Genomic DNA, 19,164 nt, shown 5'->3' on the forward strand with positions numbered 1-19,164 from the left:
TTTATGTCAATACTGTTGACTAGGTGATTCATGGCCTAAGTGGGGCTCAAACTTGTGATCTCCAAGTTGCTGGCCAACACCTTTTCCAATAAACCAAAGATCCCTGTAAATGTCAAGCCCATGCTAGGTTTCTTTCAAGTGTACTGGTGTTAAGAAAAGCTATGAAAACTTCTACACATGATCATAATTCACTTAAGAGCAATTTTAACACCAGCATTTAAGTTCTAACTTTTAATGCATACTAGATTTCTGTCTACAACCAGGAAAGGAATTTTAAGACCTATTTTGTAGCTTGCTCTGAAGAAGTCTTCCAAATGCAAGAAAGCCACAACAAAGGGCAGATAACTCTTTGGAAACAATATACTTACACTCAACTCCAACACTGCCTATAAACAATCATTTAAAGACTTTTACATAAAAACTTCATAAGAAAATATTTCTTTACCTAAAATTTCATTTGAAGAATGCATAAACACAATCTACACTTGGAAAAGATATATCTGGCATAGTGAGGGAAAACAAAACAATCTAATACAAAATAGAATAAGATGAATTTGAGACTATAAAAAATCAGAGATAATTTTAAAAAATTAAGTACCGTATATTTTCGCTTATTAGACGCACATGCTTTTAAGACGTACCCCGACATTGGACATGCAATCTTGGGTTTCTTACTCTTGTAATTTCCTTGTAGTACACACTTATAAGATGCTTCCCACTCTTTGAACTATGACTTCTAATAATGCCTCTTATAAGCAAAAAGATACAGTACTTTTTATCTGAATTCACTGCGTCTTGAATTTATTATGCTTAAAAAATATCACTTTTCACAAATATTAAAACATACTTCCAGAATAGAACCAAATTTTGAGAAATCAAATTCACCTTGTCCTATGTAATGTTTTCAAGGTAAAATTTCTTTACTACAGGTAGAGTGTAGGGTGAAGGGTAGAAGAACTTGTTACCAGTAAAGCTTAGCATCTACAAACTGTCTGTACACAGAGTCTTAACAATAAACATGGCAATATGCTGTATCAGACATGAATTCCAAAGCTTAAGAGTTTGACCAGAGGTACTACTGGGACCTTTAGTAGCATGACTGGAAAGCGTCTTATTGAGGCAAATATTTGACACAAGTTTGATGAAAATTCTTCTAAAAGTATAAAGGTTATACCAGACACAAACTGTATCGAGGAAATGACAAGCACCAATTATGTGGGGTTACAGACATGTTGAGAAGAAGAATAAATGTTACATTTATGTATTAATTATACATGATACATTAAAAGATGTGAACAAGAACACGAAGATTACATTAATTCATTTTTTAATAGAAATGTAGGCAAGCACAGAATTATTGAAGAGAATGTCTTCAACAAGAATAAGAACTGTTATAATGAATATAAATGTTATCTAAAGTGTAAAATGTTGGCAGACAAAAACATATATTCCCTATGAAAAGATGCCCACAAGCACTGACTTATAAATCGGAAAGAACTTTCACCGTGTACATGTGGGCAAGCAGACAAGGACATTAACTAGTCAATTTTACTAAGATGTGGACATGCAATGGCTTGTGGATACGTACATACACCATCGTATTACTACATTTATAACACACATATGCAGGCAATAATACAAGGTATATTATATTAATTACAGTACAAAAACGACAAAAGTAACAACTGAAACTTACCATCACGTTTGAGAACTGGAACGAGGACTGACGGGGGTTGAGAAGCGGTTGCACCACCGGCTGCATGTGTGGGTGGAACTACACTACAGTAATCACTGGGGTTGTTGGGATGGGGAGGACGGCCAACATTTCTCTCAGCTGCGCATGGAATACAGGTGAATACATATTAGTTATATGTATACATAAACATGTATATGTCACAGGTATCTACATTGTATATTCCAGCATATAAAACATGTAATACAATCTGAAACAGTACCTGGTACTTGTCTCATTAGTGTTCTTAAGTCAGAATTACCAAAGCTTTTAAGTTTTTAAGTAATTTCTATTTCTTTTTTTTTAGTATTATTTGGTACCAATCAGCCCAGAACTGACGTCTTTCAAAACTTTTGAGAAACTACCATCAGATATTTTCAACTGAAACAAGAGTGCCAGACTGTCACAACATATGCTTATCACTACAAATTGCCATTGAAATAAGTACTCGACCTTTGAGCAGATTAGTTGTAAATTTTCTCACTTTGGACTACTTCAAGAACTGTAACTTCACAGCAACGAAGAGTTTCTGGCTGACTACTGAACATGGCCAAGATAATGTGCTTATAAACATTCTGATTAAGGGTGTTGAACACTGGATAGGGACTGCAAAAGTTCTTAAGCTGACAATCACTGTTTTCAATATTTAGTAATTCAAGTGGAGAACTAAAGAATGCCACGGACTATTCACCTGGTCATCAAACTTGTGAGAGAATAAAAAATATTATGCCCAAAAACATTGTGACCAAGTCTGGTGCATGATGGAAAAGAAATACTTAAGTTTACAGAATGGACACTGTCCATTTTCACAATTTTATTAATTTACAGGCCATTTATTAAAAACCACTAGGAAAATCCAAATGACTATTAAACTTGGCCAATATTTCATGCCCATAAACACCTTCATCCAGCTTTGTGAACATAGGTAAGAACAACTAAAGTAACAGAGTGGACACTGTCGATTTCCGTGTTTTTTTTTTTAGTAATTCAAGGGCTATCACTCCGAAGAGACTTAGAGGATCCAGTCAGTTATTTAACTTGACTGTGATATGACACACAAAATTTATTAGACATTCGATTATAAGAACTGCTCAAGAGTGTAGACAACTTTTGTGGTCACCGCCGCAGGTGATCCTGTAATATGTCCTATTCCATATGTATATAAGCTATAATGCCTCTTAAATTGAGCTTTTATTGTTAAGCATTTTGATACTACATATAAATGAGCCCAGCCATGAGAAAACCAACATAGTGCGTTTGCAACCAGCATGGATCCAGACCAGCCTGCGCATCCGCGCAGTCTGGTCGGGATCCATGCTGTTTGCTTTCAAAGCCTATTGCAATTAGAGAAACGGTTAGCAAACAGCATGGATCCAGACCAGCCTGCGCATCCGCGCAGTCTGGTCGGGATCCATGCTGTTTGCTTTCAAAGCCTATTGCAATTAGAGAAACGGTTAGCAAACAGCATGGATCCTGACCAGACTGCGCGGATGCTCAGGCTGGTCTGGATCCATGCTGGTCGCAAACGCACTATGTTGGTTTTCTAATGGCACCCCTCAAATCGATTATTTGCCAGGACCAAATCCTTCAAGTACATGCAGGCTTACATCATGAAGACAATGAAGCTATTTTCAAAATCTGAAAAATTTACCAAAATTTTCCCTTAACATAACATACAAAAAACAACACTGTATGTTAGATGTACAGCTCTCTTTTAAGAGCTTCATATGTGTCTCTCAAATTATCATGATTTAAATTCAAGGCTACTTGCGTCATTAATGAAAATTGACAGGGAAACTTGCAAAATTATATCAAACCTACAGGGAATGTAATGATAAATTATGTAATTTGTGTCTGTATATCTCAATTTAACAAGTAAATAAACCGCATTTATCTCGTGTTTGCAAGTTGTAACAGGAAATAAAACAACTATGACATGTTTTGTGTTTTATAATGTTTAACCTTATGCCTGCTGGCAGCAAGTGATGTATGTTCAAGCTAACATGGTCTGCACTGTTGGCTATTCAGTCAGTAAATTTTCACTGAGCATCCCCTTGAATAATAAATGGTATTGCCCAGACTGAATGATGGACCAGTCCATTTTAGAAATTTAGCAGGCTAAAGGTGTAAGCTTATAGCCTAATAAAACATAGATCAGCTATCCTGATAAATTCTAACTTGTATCAAGCTAGCAGATTTAAGTGGTATTTTTTCCCCTATTTTATGTAAAACAGTTTAAAAATTAAACAGTTTTATTTCTGTGCTGTTTCACACAGTACTTTTCTCAATTAAAATGACATTTCAAAAAATAAAAGTTAACATTATGCTACAGATAATAGAATTAATCTGGAACTAAATCGCATATTTTGCCTTTAAAACCTCACTGAAGTCATTTCTATTTACTCAACAAAAAAGTATGACTTTTCACTCAAGTTTGTCTTTCAATTTTTTATCTAACACAGCTTTTAATTTAATATAGCCAGATACTGTACATGTAATTCTTATACATCATTCTTAATCATACTTCATTGTCAGCATTTTTCAAACAAGAGGACCATGATGGTCCTGAATCGCTCACCTATCTCCACATGACCCAGTGTTCAACTGAGTATGACATCGTTATTTCTATTATTTGACATAGTGACCTAGTTTTTGAGCACATGTGACCTAGATATCAAGATAAAAAATTCTGACCAATTTTCATGACGATCCATTGAAAAATATGGCCTCTAGAGAGGTCACAAGGTTTTTCTATTATTTGACCTAATGACCTAGTTTTTGAAGGCACGTGACCCACTTTTAAACTTGACCTAGATATCATCGAGGTGAACATTCTCGCCAATTTTCATAAAGATCTCGTGAAAAATATGGCCTCTAGAGAGGTCACAAGGTTTTTCTATTTTTCGACCTACTGACCTAGTTTTTGACCGCACATGACCCAGTTACGAACCTGACCTAGATATCATCAAGCTGAACATTCTCACCAATTTTCATGAAGATCCATTGAGAAATATGGCCTCTAGAGAGGTCACAAGGTTTTTTCTATTTTTAGACCTACTGACCTAGTTTTTGACCCCTAGAGACCCAGTTTCGAATCTGACTTAGATATCATCAAGATGAACATTCTGACCAATATTCATGAAGATCTCATGAAAAATATGGCCTCTAGAGAGGTCACAAGGTTTTTCTATTTTTAGATCTACTGACCTAGTTTTTAACCCCATGTGACCCAGTTTCGAACTTGACCAAGATATCTTCAAGGTAAACATTCTGACCAATTTTCATGAAGATCCATTGAAAAATATCGCCTCTAGAGAGGTCACAAGGTTTTCCTATTTTTAGACCTACTGACCTAGTTTTTGACCGCACATGACCCACTTTCGAACTTGACCTAGATATCATCAAGCTGAACATTCTCACAAATTTTCATGAAGATCCATTGAGAAATATGGCCATTAGAGAGGTCACAAGGTTTTTCTATTTTTAGATCTACTGACCTAGTTTTTGACCCCACATGACCCAGTTTCGAACTTGACCTAGATATCATCAAGGTGAACATTCTGACCAATATTCATGAAGATCTCATGAAAAATATGGCCTCTAGAGAGGTCACAAGGTTTTTCTATTTTTAGATCTACTGACCTAGTTTTTGACCCCACATGACCCAGTTTCGAACTTGACCTAGATATCAACAAGATGAACATTCTGACCAATTTTCATGAAGATGCATTGAGAAATATGGCCTCTAGAGAGGTCACAAGGTTTTTCTATTTTTAGACCTAATGACCTAGTTTTTGACCCTACGTGACCCAGTTTCGAACTTGACCTAGATATCATCAAGATAAACATTCTGACCAACATTCATGAAGATCTCATGAAAAATATGGCCTCTAGAGAGGTCACAAGGTTTTTCTATTTTTAGACCTACTGACCTAGTTTTTGACCCCACGTGACCCAGTTTCGAACTTGACCTAGATATTATCAAGGTGAACATTCTGACCAATTTTCATGAAGATCTTGTGAAATATATGGCCTCTAGAGAGGTCACAAGGTTTTTCTATTTTTAGACCTACTGACCTAGTTTTTGATGGCACGTGACCCAGTTTCGAACTTGACCTAGATATCATCAAGATGAACATTCTGACCAACTTTCATAAAGATCCCATGAAAAATGTGACCTCTAGAGTGGTCACAAGCAAATGTTTACGGACGCACGGACGGACGCACGGACGGACGACGGACACCGCGCGATCACAAAAGCTCACCTTGTCACTTTGTGACAGGTGAGCTAAAAAGATAATAACTATAGTTCTGTGCAGAAAAAACTGACTGTTAGTCAAACAGAAAGCTGAAGTTTAAATATTGGAATGCTTATTCGCAATGTGTTACATTAGTAGTTGCTAACCAAAATACATCTTAATTTTTTGATTTGACAATACACTGCAGAAAATATTGCAGAAAACAATACCAGATCTACTATGCAGCCTATTCTATATCTGACTTACTCAATTAGTGGACATGACCAAGAACATTAAACTTTAGGAGACCACTCCAAAAATGTAGCATCTGATTGGCTGCCTCTGAGCACACTTTGAAATTGACCAATGACAGTGTTGCATTTTGAGACTGGTCTCCTAACTCAAGTTTTATATGTCCTTGGCACTAGTACAAGAGATGTTAGGGCTAACTGGCCTGTTAGTCTATATGATATAAGTGCTGCACTGTATGCAAATGGTGCAGCAGCTTTACTACTGACAGAAATATACAGAAGTCAAAACATTCACAAAGGAAAGTTTACAAATACTGTAGTTTTTTCTGCAACAAACATTATATGACATACATAGATTATTAACAGCATGCTTGCTCTCCAGAGTTCTAGGGTCTATGTGAAATTTTTTATCAATGAGACTGACAAAGTTTCTGAACAAGAGCTGTCACAGGAGACAACGCGCACAACTATTTCAATACTGGATAGTGAAACTGGGCACATTTGATGAAGCTGGAGCTGTCACTGTCCCGAGTGTTTAATGACTCCAATGTGGATGAAGATAATGGATAATAGCTTGAGTCTGTGTCAAAAGTATTAAGTAATAAGAGAGATAAAGATCAAGTGTATCAAAACATTAAATAAGTATAATTCTAAGCAAAAAAGGAGCATAATTCATGAAATATTGGTGCAAGAGTAATGCACCTTGTGTCATGTAATAAGGTTGATGTGGAACAACTACTCCAAGTTTGAATCAAATCCATTTTGTAACTGTGAAACTGCATCAAAATTAACCTTTAATCTATGCAAAAGGGGGAATAATTCATGAAAAATTGGTGCTAGAGTTATGGACCTTATGTCATATGATGTGGGTGGAACAACTATTTTAAGTTTGAATCAACTCCGTTTAGTAATAACTGAGATAGAGTGAAAGTGCATCAAAACTTTAACCTGAAATTATAAGTAAAAGGGGGGATAATTCATGAAATACAGGTGCAAGAGTTATGGACCTTGTGTCATATGATGTGAGTGATGATGTTGAACAACTATTTTATGTTTGAATCAAATCCATTTAGTAATAACTGAGATAGAGGGAAAGTGCATCAAAACTTTAACCTGAAATTCTAAGTAAAAAGGGGGGATAATTCATGAAATATTGGTGCCAGAGTTATGACCCTTGTGCCATATGATGTGGGTGATGATGAGGAACAACTATTTTAAGTCTGAAGTAAATCCATCAAGTAATAACAAAGATAAAGAGAAGGTGCATCAAAACTTTAACCAAAGTGTGGACGCGGAAGGACACCGACGCCGGGTCGAGTAGGATAGCTCTCCATACTTCGTAAAGTCGAGCTAAAAACTGAAGGAAGACTATAAACACCAATGTACTGAACTAAACTGTATGACTTTCCTTACATTTTTTCCAAGTGGAAACCATGACAGACAAATGGAACCATGAGAAACAAATGGGAACCATGCTAGTCAAGTGGGAACTATGACAGACAGACAAGTGGAAAAGTGGAAACCATGACAGACATACAAGTGGAAACCATGACAGACATACAAGTGGAAACCATGACAGACAGACAAATGGAACCATGACAGACAGACAAGTGGAACCATGAGAAACAATTGGGAATCATGCAAGAAAAATGAGGACCATGAAGGACAGACAAGTGGGAACTATGAGAAACAGACAGGTGGAAACTATGGAGACAGATGGGAACTATGGAAGACAAGTTGGAATATAAGGCCCCGATTACATGGAGATTTAACTCTATGGTGACTGCATACAGAGGAATAAGGTACATACCTCTATCCATGGCTATATAATCATATAAAAAGTTATATCCAAATTTTGAATAAATTCAGGAACTGCAGATTTATTGAAAGGAAAGAAATATTATGATGCCTTAATTTGAATGTGAAAAAGGATATCAAAGATCAAAACTCCTTAGCTCTTACATTGACTACATAATGACAGTGTCTTAATTTTGCACATGTCTCTTTTAAAAATCTCTATGTCAATGACTATACATCATACACATTTCTATACCTTCATCATTATGTAAGAACAATTTGCATACTCCATCTTTATACCTAGCTCCAATCACTTCCAGCTGGGTCACCCTATATACAGCGTCATTTCATGTATCACACCGTTGACTGGTAATATAAATTACATTTTGTAGATTCTACTTCGTATCTTGGTTACCCAGTTACATTACTATGTAAAAAAATGTGGAAACGTTACCTATAGCTAGTTCACTATGGCACAGGACACATACTCGAGCTTCCTGGTTCTTCAGGTAAGGTAATCTGTTCTTCATAGAGCAACATGTAGAGCAAAACACCTGAAATCATGAAACAGTATACATTAGCATAGACGAATTTTGTCTTGTTTTTTGTTTTGGGTTTAGCACTATTTTTCAACAATGTTTCAGTTATGTAACAGTGGGCAGTTAACCTTTAGAATCAGTGTTCCTGGATTCTGTACCTGTACTTCCAGTAATCTGATCTCCACAAGTTTCTTTCCTACATGAATCAGAGGTGGAGGATGAAGGTTTTCAGACACAATGTCTTTCATCAATAGTCAGAGAACATATGCCTCACCTGGGGATCATACTCACAACCCTATGATCTGTAGACCTGGGTTCTCCCAATTAAGCTGATGGACAGTAATAAAGAATGCTCACATTTCTAATATTAGCTTTAAACTTGGTCTTGTGTTTTGCAAATACCAAAAACATAAAGTTGAAATTCCAAGATAACAGGTATTGCCAGACATATCAATATAACATGTCAAGTCCCATCAAATTTCAATGCAGTGAGACTGTTTAAAACAGCTCATTTCGTAAATATTAATTCAGTTTCCTTTTAGACAATATTCCCCCTCAACATGCTCAATAAATTTCCTAACTGAATATAAGATCACTTGTCCCCCTTCTATAGTACCATGTTGTGGTCAATAGTTATGTCTGATTGTATCAGTAATAATTCAAATTTTAAACTAAAAAAAAATGTCAGCCAGCATGCTTGTTTCTTCTTTAAAGAAAGTGAAATTTCTGGTGAACTACGGTATCCCTACATCAATATCATAGACAAAATGGGCACCCATGTGAGAAATTCAATGTTAAGGCATTTTAACCAGTATGAATCCAGATAAGCCTGCACATTCATGCCCATACTGTTCTTTCCTCAGTTGCATTCAAATGCTGAATTGATTAACAATCAGTATGGATGTGCACTGATCTGCATCCTTGGTTGTTGCAAAACCCTTACATTGGTTTTCAGACCGGGACGCTCAAATATTAGAATTTCCTACCTTTCCGCAAGCTCTACAATGATGTCTTCTCTTGGTGAAGGTAAATCTCGACTCACAACTCATACATATAGGGGCCTCAGCATCTGGGATCCATTTAGGGGCCACCGTGCCCAATGTGGAACTATAGGGCGGTGGGGGATCTAGATCCATATGTTCTGGGGGAATGTAAGGAGCTTCAGCCCCACCTTCGGCTCCAGCAACACCATCCTGGTCTAAAAACAGAACAAGCATGTACAGATTTCACACTCAAGTGACATACATGTAAAAGATAAATGACATGATCCAACAAGTAAACTGGGAATTTATCTTCTCCAAAAATCAAACTTTCAGTACATGTACTTTAAATATTTTCCTCTGAAATCATCTTAAGTCATTAAATGTTTGCTCTGATATTCATTATCATAATATAAATTTCCTATATTTGAAGGCATTTTTAATCAGTTTCAGTCTGTGTATAATATATTGGCCTTTGACATGTCATTTTTAAGGTAGCAGACTACCACTAACTTGCTATTCACTAGGACTCCTAGTAGGAGCAAACAACCTCCTATTTTCTACCTACTTTTCTTGTCAATTTTTCATACTGTTTTTGATCAATAGGTGTAGGAAAAATTGAAGTTCTATAAAGACAGCAATGTCAGACCTGAAAAGGTCACAATTAATATGAAACACACTAAGATTGCAGAAACTGCTTCAATTAAATTTAAGATATATACAGAAGTATACTGACCAGCTGCAACATTCAGATCCTGGTTTTCCCCTGTTGTTGTTTCCATACCAACACCAGCGTCTGTCTCTGGAGTTTGATCTTCTTCCGACATCTCCCTGTCACATGCTGGATTAAATGTTGGTGGCGGTGGGAGATTCAAACTTGTTGGTCTTTTCTGTTTCTGTACAGGTGGCTGGCCTGAGTCTGATGGACTCCATGACCTAGGCCTGCCAGTAACAATGCCTTCTGAAGGTTGGAATCTGTCTGGATACCTCATTTCCACTACATTTGATTCATTGTCACCTTCCATTCTGTCAAAATTTGATTCAGTAATATTTCCAGTGTCTCTGCCACTGTTAGAATTTTCCATTAACTGTCTAGATTCTTCAGTTTGACTAATCACAGAATCTACAACCATTCTTTCAATAACTGGATTCACTGGTTTATTCACTTGACTGGTTTCACCTTTCAGTTCTACTGATGGTGAGACCAGTGGCTTCATCACAAAGGGTGAATCTGACTTCAAGTCCACAGTAGAAAGTCCCATTAAAGAATTTGGCCTGTTTACTTTGTTTTGAGAATCTTTGGGTCTAGCTCCAGCATCTGTTAAACCTTCATTAAGTTCACTTGTGTGTGTAGAAATGTCTTCTAAATTGTCATTAAGAGAAGCAACACCACTGTCTAATGAAATATTTGCAACAGGTGATAAATTTGAAGCAAGATTAGTTATCACAGGATTAGTGTCAACAACTGTATTAGATTGGTCTGGATTTGTAGGGAGAATTTTAAAAATTTCCATATCTGAATCTTTCATTTGATTCAATACTGGTTCTGTTTTTGTATCAAACTTTGCTTCAGAAAAACCAGAGTCTCTATCATTTAAGTTAGCTGTCTTTTCTACAAAGGTATTACGTGACATACTTGTTGTATTATCGCCTGAAACACCCATTTCTGATGTGTCCATATCACTTTCCTCAACTTTTGTTCTAAGTTTTTGTTCCTTATCTTCCTTATTCACGATTTCAGTATCACAAACTCTTAATGAATCTTGGTTTTCTGCTGTAAAATTTGAAAAACCATGACCAGACTGGTTTTCAGAAGAAAATTTGCTCAAATGAGAATCAGTCCCGTGATTGCTTACTCCTTCAGATTCATCACCAAGGTATGCATTTAGATCAGTGTCATCATCAACTTCATCAATATTCCCAAAGCCTACAACATTCTGCATGTAAGTTTTCTGCCCAGCATTGTTATCCTTCACTAGTACATTAGTTCCAGCTGCAATATTTTCCATTCCTATGCTCTTGTTGACAGGATCATCTGGATCATCTGTTGAAAATTCTTTATCATTTTCAAAATATATATTTCTATTAGCTCTATCCACAGGATGGTTTTCAGTCATTTCATCACGCTGATCTGTACCTATTTCCATTTCAGACTGGTTAGCACTTTTACTTTTTCCTGTAGACTGTTCTTCAGTTTCAAGTTCTGATGGCAAAGAACCAGTTGAATTAGCTCCATTTTGAAACACAGTCTGGTGTAAAGTTGCTGGCAAAGACTGTGAGGAATTTGCAGCTGAAGTCACATGACCTTGAGACCAATACTGTTCAGTATTGCCTCTTGAATCACAACTCATTTCCAAATCTTCTTTCAGATTTTGTAATTTCGGAATGTCTTGCATAGTTTCAGCATCTCGTTTTGGTTGAACTTGACTAGAATTTGTATGTGAAGGACTTAAGCTTCCGCCACTACTTAGCGATAACTGAGCCTCAAATGGGTTTACAGTTGGGTCTTTAGGGGTCTGAGGCGTGTTACATTGCACAGGATATTTATCATATTCTGGACTAGAGTTTATACTATTAAGGCTTGGAATGCTAGACAACTGCTGGTGATACACTGGTTTTTCTGAATGTTCAAGACCATGTGCCTCATCGGAATGTCCATTCATTTGAAATGCCATTTTTGAAGGTTCTACTCCTGGGGAATTGTCTGCCTGTATTGGTGCTTTCACAATTTCAGATTGTGTCATTTGTAATTTTAAAGCATTATTTTTTTCTTTAGACTGTGTCACCTGTAATAATCCATACTGACTTTGATGACTGTTTTGAGAATCACTTGTATCTTCAATTGTCCCATTCATGTGGTGAGCCTGAATTCCAGGGTAATTAGTGAATTGTTTTAAACTATTTACAACAGGTTCGTTATTCATCTTTTTGTTCTGTGACGAATCAAGTGATCCATTATAACTGCTCTCTCCAAAGTTTGTGGAGGGTGCAAAGTCTGCCTCGGATAAATCAAACTTTTCTGGTTCATAAGGAAAGTCATACCTAACACTTGACAACTCCTTATCTGAAAAATCTCTAGACATTCCTTCATCGTACATGTTCTTTTCATATTGTTTATAAGTTTCCATGTTTTCAATATCATTCAAGGTCTGGTTATTGGTTTGTTCCAAATATTCCTGGAAGCCACTTGGCTTTCTTTCAGTGCCTGGTGCTGAATTCTCTGCAAAAAACAGGGAAAAACAACTAGTACATTGTATTTACAGAAATGAATGCCCTAAATCATTAACTGCAACTATTTCCTGTATTTTTCATAAATATAAAAAACTTTGCCACATTTTTCTTTTTACCTGTTTTTTTTTAAGAAAAGCTTTATTATAACATTTTCCTTCTTTGAAATGGCATGAAATATTAAATGTAACAGTGCACAAACAAAAGAAATACAGACCTTCAGCCTCAAAGTCATCAAGGACTTTATCCAGGTCTACTAAAAGGTTATCCATACTGGTAAGTTCAGTGGAATCACAGCCTTTATTTCAATTATCTCTACCTGTAAAATAAAATAAATATGAATTTTTTTTTGCTACAATGCCATCATGGCCCAAAGTCGCTCACCTGACCATAGCCTAATTTATTCAGCTTATCAGGATAGCCTATTTTATGTTTGTTTGTTTTGGGTTTAACGCCATTTTTCAACAGTATTTCGATTATGTAATCATGGTAATGGTGGGCAGTTAACCTAATCAGTGTTCTTGGATTCTGCACCAGTACAAAACCTGTTCTCCGCAAGTAACTGCCAACTTCCCCATATGAATCAGAGGTAGAGGATGAATGATTTCAGACACAATGTCTTTCATCAAATCCTCACGAAGAACATATGCCCCGCCCGGGAATCGAACCCACGACTTGCTTTCCGTCCACATACGCTCTCCCTATTGAGGTAAGTGGGTGGGCAAGCCTATTTTATGGCACCAGTCAAATGTTATCGCACTATGATTATCCCAAGTGTCCAATTATTTGGGTTAACCTGACCATGACCATGACTAGATAGACAAAGTCCAATGAAGATCCAGACAAAATGTTTTTTCTAGTTTGTCAATAAATAATGCTTCTCTATGTTTCAAACAGCGGCCTACATTTTATGCTAAGGTGACCAAGTTTCTCAACCTGCCACTGATTTCATAAAAGAAAGTTTAACATTCTGACCAGATTTCATGTAAATCGTATAGAAAATGTGGCATCTCAAGAGATATCAGAAAACAAGATAACCCAGTCTTTAACATGACCTATATATCGTAAAGACAAGCAATTTGACCAAGTTTCGTCCAGCTCTATGTTTCGACCTGGTGACCTAAATTTTTACACAATGTACACATATATTTATTTGTATACTAATCAAATCTTCTACTGCCACATTATCCTTCATCATTAGCATGAAAAATAGATACATTTAGGAATTTTCTCACATAATTGGAGAAATACATTATTGTAAATACCATAAACATGTAGATACTGCAAAACAAATCAAATGATGGCATCATGCACTGAGATCATTTTACAACTGCTATCTATTTTTCGAAAGTCACAAAGTCACGATGACTGAAGTCGAAATTACAATGCCTGAATGGTAAAAACTCGAAACTACCATAAATGAAAGTCAAACTCACAAAACTATGATTATGAAAACGCGATGTTATTTCATATTTTCATCATCCTGGGTTTTTTCACCACCGTGGATTTGCGTACCATTATCGTGCTTTCAACTTTCGCCATCGTAGTTTCGACTTCCAACATAGTAGTTTGACTATCATCATCATCGGCACAATGGTGAAAGTCGATCTATTAAAATGTAGAAATGAATTATGAAACTAACAAGACTTTCCTTGCATTCCAATTTTAAAAAATAAATTAAGTAGCTTTTTCCCGCTATAAATCAGAAGGCAAATTTATCTCAGAATGTCTTTTCAACTTTTAATAAAAAATCATATTTTTTCTCTCCTTGCCATTGTTTAAACTGTAAAAACAACGAAATCCTAGACCTGATTCTCCTGATGGCTTACCTAGTCAAAATAATTCGACATTCAGATTGTTTTATATTTTTGACAGGCAATCTAAATGTCAAAACTTTGAAAGACCAAAATAATGGAGGATAAATCACAGTACACAGTCATGTAAAGTTATTTGTGTTATCGCTTGCGCATATTCATATTGGCATGTAGACACACGGTAAATGTTAATCGTGTGCAGTACACATGTATGAACATAGGTTTACATCACCAGAAAATTCGTAATTTTGGATATTATTTGATAATTTTTGCATAAATCAATGAGGAATTGAATCCCCTTTCTATACATGTAAGTTTTATTTGAATTTATGGCCAATTCGTGAAATAATCAGCATTTAAACCTACAGCATTTGAAGTCGGCAGTGATGAAAATTTCATAAGAAAATGCTACAACTATTTTGGACTTTGGTCTTTCAAGTGTTTGACGCGAGTGGGGATATTGTCTGTAGTGAATATAATCAACTGCCAATCATGCAGACCCCACATAGGCTCCGCCTACTCTAGTTAATGGGCATTACGCTCTGATAGTAGAAGTTAGTTAGACTGTAGTGTATTGAGCTTTAGAATAAAATGGATTAAAAACCAGGCTCCAGTTATTATACATATCCCTTCTGTAGGGTCAGTTTATACACAGTGTACTTTATCAGTACATCAGTATCAATGACAGTACATTTGGCGACGAGGATAAATTGGATATTTTCTTGAAATATGTGATTTTGAAAAAAAAAACACACACACACACTCACAAAATGTCTGTTTCGTTACCGGAATTTCCGCAGTTTCGAGTGTCTGGAGAGAAGAATCTTGGTGTTAGGTGGAAAGAATATGTATCCAAATTAGAGAACTTATTTATTGGATTAAATATTGAAAGTAAAAAACGAAGGAAAGCGTTACTTTTACATTATGGTGGCGATGAAATTTATGATATCGCGGAATCACTTTCTACAAATAGTGAAGAACTCGATTATGACACGTTAAAACAAAAGCTGAATGGATATTTCAATCCAAAATCAAACAGAGAGTTCGAGACATATGAATTCAGGAATATGGTGCAAGAACACTGTGAAACCATAGATCAGTTTGTGACTAGACTAAAAACAAAAGCAAAATTTTGCGAATTTAGCGATTCCGAAAGGGAAGTAAAATCTCAGTTGATTCAAGGGTGTAGATCAAATGAACTACGCAAAAGAGCATTGAGAGATGATTATTCATTGAATGATTTACAAAAGTTTGCAAGAACATTAGAAATATCAGAGTCACAAGCTACAGAAATAGGAAAGAAAGTACAAACAAATGGACAAACAGCTTCTGTTGATAGAGTAAAATCAAAACGTACACCAAAGTTCTCAAGAAACCCAAGACCAACAATACATAAAAATCAAAATCAGCCATCAAGACAAAACACTAAGTGTACAAACTGTGGTGGCAAATTTTCCACATAAGGGTAAATGTCCAGCTTTTGGCATGGAATGCTTTTATTGTCACAAGAAAAATCATCTGATTTCTGTGTGTCGTAAAAGAAAACAAAATAAACACCATTTGCGAGAAATACATGAAAGTGAACAAGAGGAAAATCAGGATAGTTCAGATAACGAGGGTACTTTTGGAATTAGTGTACGTGTGAATAACATTCGGAGATTGCCGCACGTGACTGTAAAGGTCAATGGAATCAATGTAAATGCGCTTGTAGATACAGGGTCAACAATAAACATTGTAAGTGAAAAACTGCTAAGAAAAATGCAACCGTATCCGAAACTGAAGCCGTCACACACAAAAGCTTATGCATTTGGACAAAGCAAAGCTCTTCCTATAAAAGGACAATTTACATGCACGATTGAGACAGAGAAAAAGTATTCAACAGCAGAATTCTACGTTATTGAAGGTAACACTGACTCGATCATAAGCTATGACACCGCTGTATCATTGGAAATAATACCGCTGATAAATTCAGTTGACAAGGATGACAAATACTCTAGACTGTGTGACAAATATAAATCGGTTTTCACTGGTTTGGGCAAACTGAAAGATCGAAAAATTAAACTACATGTGGACGAAAGTGTGGTTCCTGTAACACAACCACATCGCCGTCTACCATTTCAAGTTCGGGAAAAAGTGGAAGCTGAGTTAAACAATCTGGAGGAAATGGACGTAATTGAACGTGTAGAGGGACCTACTCCGTGGATATCACCTATTGTAGTTGCTCCAAAAGCGAACAATCCGAACGAAATTAGGATCTGTGTCGACATGAGAAAAGCAAATGAAGCGATAAAAAGAACACGTCACATGACACCTACAATAGATGACATAATAATTAGCCTAAACGGTTCAAAAGTGTTCTCAAAGTTAGATTTAAATAAAGGTTTCCATCAGTTAGAACTCGACGAAGAGTCCCGAAATCTGACATCATTTGCAACGCATGTCGGAATTTGGCGTTTCAAGCGATTAAATTTTGGAGTGTCGTCGGCACCGGAAGTGTTTCAGAATGAAATCAGGCAAATGCTAGAAGGTTTGGATGGAACTATGAACATTTCTGACGATATTATCGTACATGGGCAAACACGTGAAGAACATGACAAAAATCTGGAATCAGTTTTACAAAGAATAAAGGAAAGAAATGTCACCTTGAACAGAGCAAAATGTGAGTTCGGGAAAACGTCTGTTAAATTCTATGGCTTCATATTTTCGGAAAATGGAATATCACCCGACCCATCAAAGGTGGAGGCAATACAAAATGTTGAACGTCCAAAAAATGCTGCAGAAGTGGCCAGTTTTCTTGGAATGACGAACTATGTATCACGATTTATTGAGGACTACAGCACAAAAACAGAGCCCCTCAGGAGATTAACACGTAAAAACCAGAATTTTGAGTGGGGAAATGAACAGGAGAGCGCGTTTCAAGAGCTCAAGAGTGCTCTTGTAAGTGACCATGTGATAGCGTACTTTGATCCGAATCGTGATGATACAGAACTCTGGGTTGATGGATCCCCTGTGGGATTTTCCGCGATTCTAATACAAGGGAACAAAATTATCTCATATGCAAGTCGTGCGCTAAGCGAAGTCGAGCAAAGATACAGTCAGACGGAACGAGAAGCCCTTGCTTGTGTTTTCGGCACTTTACATTTTCATCTGTATCTGTACGGTAAACCGTTTACGTTAATTACAGATCATCGCGCACTAGAGTCAATATTTAACAAAACAAAACAGTTTCAGTCTGCAAGGTTAGAAAGGTGGAGATTAAAACTAGTGACATACAATTTCAAGGTTAAATGGCGAGCAGGAAACAAAAATGTGTCAGATTATTTATCACGGCATCCCAGTCAGCCGCACGCGACCAGTAGCATAGCAGAGAACTACGTTCGATTTATGACTGATAATGACTTGCCAAAATCGCTACGCCTGTCAGACATCGCCGAAGCTACAAAAAATGATTGCATTTTGCAATGTGTTATAAATGCAGTTCGGACAGGTAAATGGTATAATCAGAAATGCAGTGACGAAAATGCGTTTAAGTGTTACGAGAAACTTCGAGATGAGATTACCGTAGTACACTCAGAAAATGGTCCGGTGTTACTACGAGGGACACGTTTATGTATTCCGACAGAATTACAGCAAAACACTGTGAACTTATCACATGAAGGACATATGGGACGTTTGAAATGTCTCCTGTTCTTAAGAGACAGCGTTTACTTTCCGTATATGGATACTATGGTAGATAACATGTGCAAAAAGTGCATTCCGTGTATGGCCACATCCTCAGCGTCTACACCAGATCCAATAAAGTCAAGCGAGTTACCGGCGAAACCGTTCGACGAAATATCTGTGGATTTCTGTGGAAAATTTCCTTCAGGAGAGTACTATATGGTAGTTAAAGATGACTACAGCAGATACCCGATCGTTGAAAAACTAACAAATATTACAGCACAAACTGTAATCCCGCGCCTAGAGACAGTGTTTAGTATGTTCGGAATTCCGAGTGTTGTGAGGACAGACAACGGTCCACCCTTCCAGAGCCAAGCTTTTGCGGATTTTGCTGAACAAATGGGATTTAAGCACAGAAAAATAACTCCCTATCACCCCATGGGAAATGCTATTGCTGAATCATTTATGAAACCGTTACAAAAAGCGATTAAAACTGCGAAAGCCTCAGGAAAAAATCACAGACGAGAATTGAACACATTTCTGATGAATTATAGGAGTACCCCACACCCATCTACAGGTTTGAGCCCGGCAGAAATCATGTTCAGAAGAAAAGTGAAAACGCGACTGCCTAATTTTCAAATAAAAAACAATGACAAGTACATTAGGCAGAGAGACAAAAATCTTAAGGATAAAAATAAACGCTATGCAGACATACGCCGGAAATCAAAGACATGCACATTAAAACCTGGTGATCGTGTCTTAATCAAACAGACGATAAATAACAAACTGGATACTCCATTCAATCCAGTTCCGGGAATGGTCGTGTCTCGAAAAGGATCAATGATAACTGCTAGACACAACGGGAAGAACATTACTAGAGATGCATCACATTTTAAATTCGTTGGTGATTAAATAAAAAAAAAAG

At 36.6% G+C, this 19,164-nt stretch overlaps 2 protein-coding genes across 6 annotated transcripts in view; one reads left to right on the top strand and one right to left on the bottom strand.

Moving 5' to 3' along the window:
* Window positions 1–19,164, bottom strand: part of LOC128555782 (uncharacterized) — a 40,919-nt gene that overhangs the window by 20,128 nt on the left and 1,627 nt on the right. Inside the window, exons 2-9 of one of the 5 annotated variants that reach the window (XM_053539289.1) lie at window positions 14,202–14,373; window positions 12,983–13,084; window positions 10,274–12,757; window positions 9,544–9,755; window positions 8,473–8,572; window positions 8,032–8,043; window positions 1,697–1,834; window positions 369–386 (exon numbers count right to left, since the gene is read on the bottom strand). In XM_053539289.1, coding sequence (XP_053395264.1) covers window positions 369–386; window positions 1,697–1,834; window positions 8,032–8,043; window positions 8,473–8,572; window positions 9,544–9,755; window positions 10,274–12,757; window positions 12,983–13,037 — 3,019 coding nt within the window. In that variant the 5' untranslated portion in view covers window positions 13,038–13,084; window positions 14,202–14,373. The remainder of the gene's footprint in view (window positions 1–368; window positions 387–1,696; window positions 1,835–8,031; window positions 8,044–8,472; window positions 8,573–9,543; window positions 9,756–10,273; window positions 12,758–12,982; window positions 13,085–14,201; window positions 14,374–19,164) is intronic. The other 4 variants (XM_053539288.1, XM_053539290.1, XM_053539291.1 and 1 more) reach the window with 4 other exon arrangements.
* On the top strand, window positions 15,350–16,042 carry LOC123535880 (uncharacterized). The gene has a single exon (XM_045318636.2). The coding sequence runs from the start codon at window positions 15,350–15,352 to the stop codon at window positions 16,040–16,042; it is 693 nt and encodes a 230-aa protein (XP_045174571.2).

The sequence above is a fragment of the Mercenaria mercenaria genome, chromosome 3 (assembly GCF_021730395.1).
Source record: "Mercenaria mercenaria strain notata chromosome 3, MADL_Memer_1, whole genome shotgun sequence".
In the NCBI taxonomy this organism is placed as follows: domain Eukaryota; kingdom Metazoa; phylum Mollusca; class Bivalvia; order Venerida; family Veneridae; genus Mercenaria; species Mercenaria mercenaria.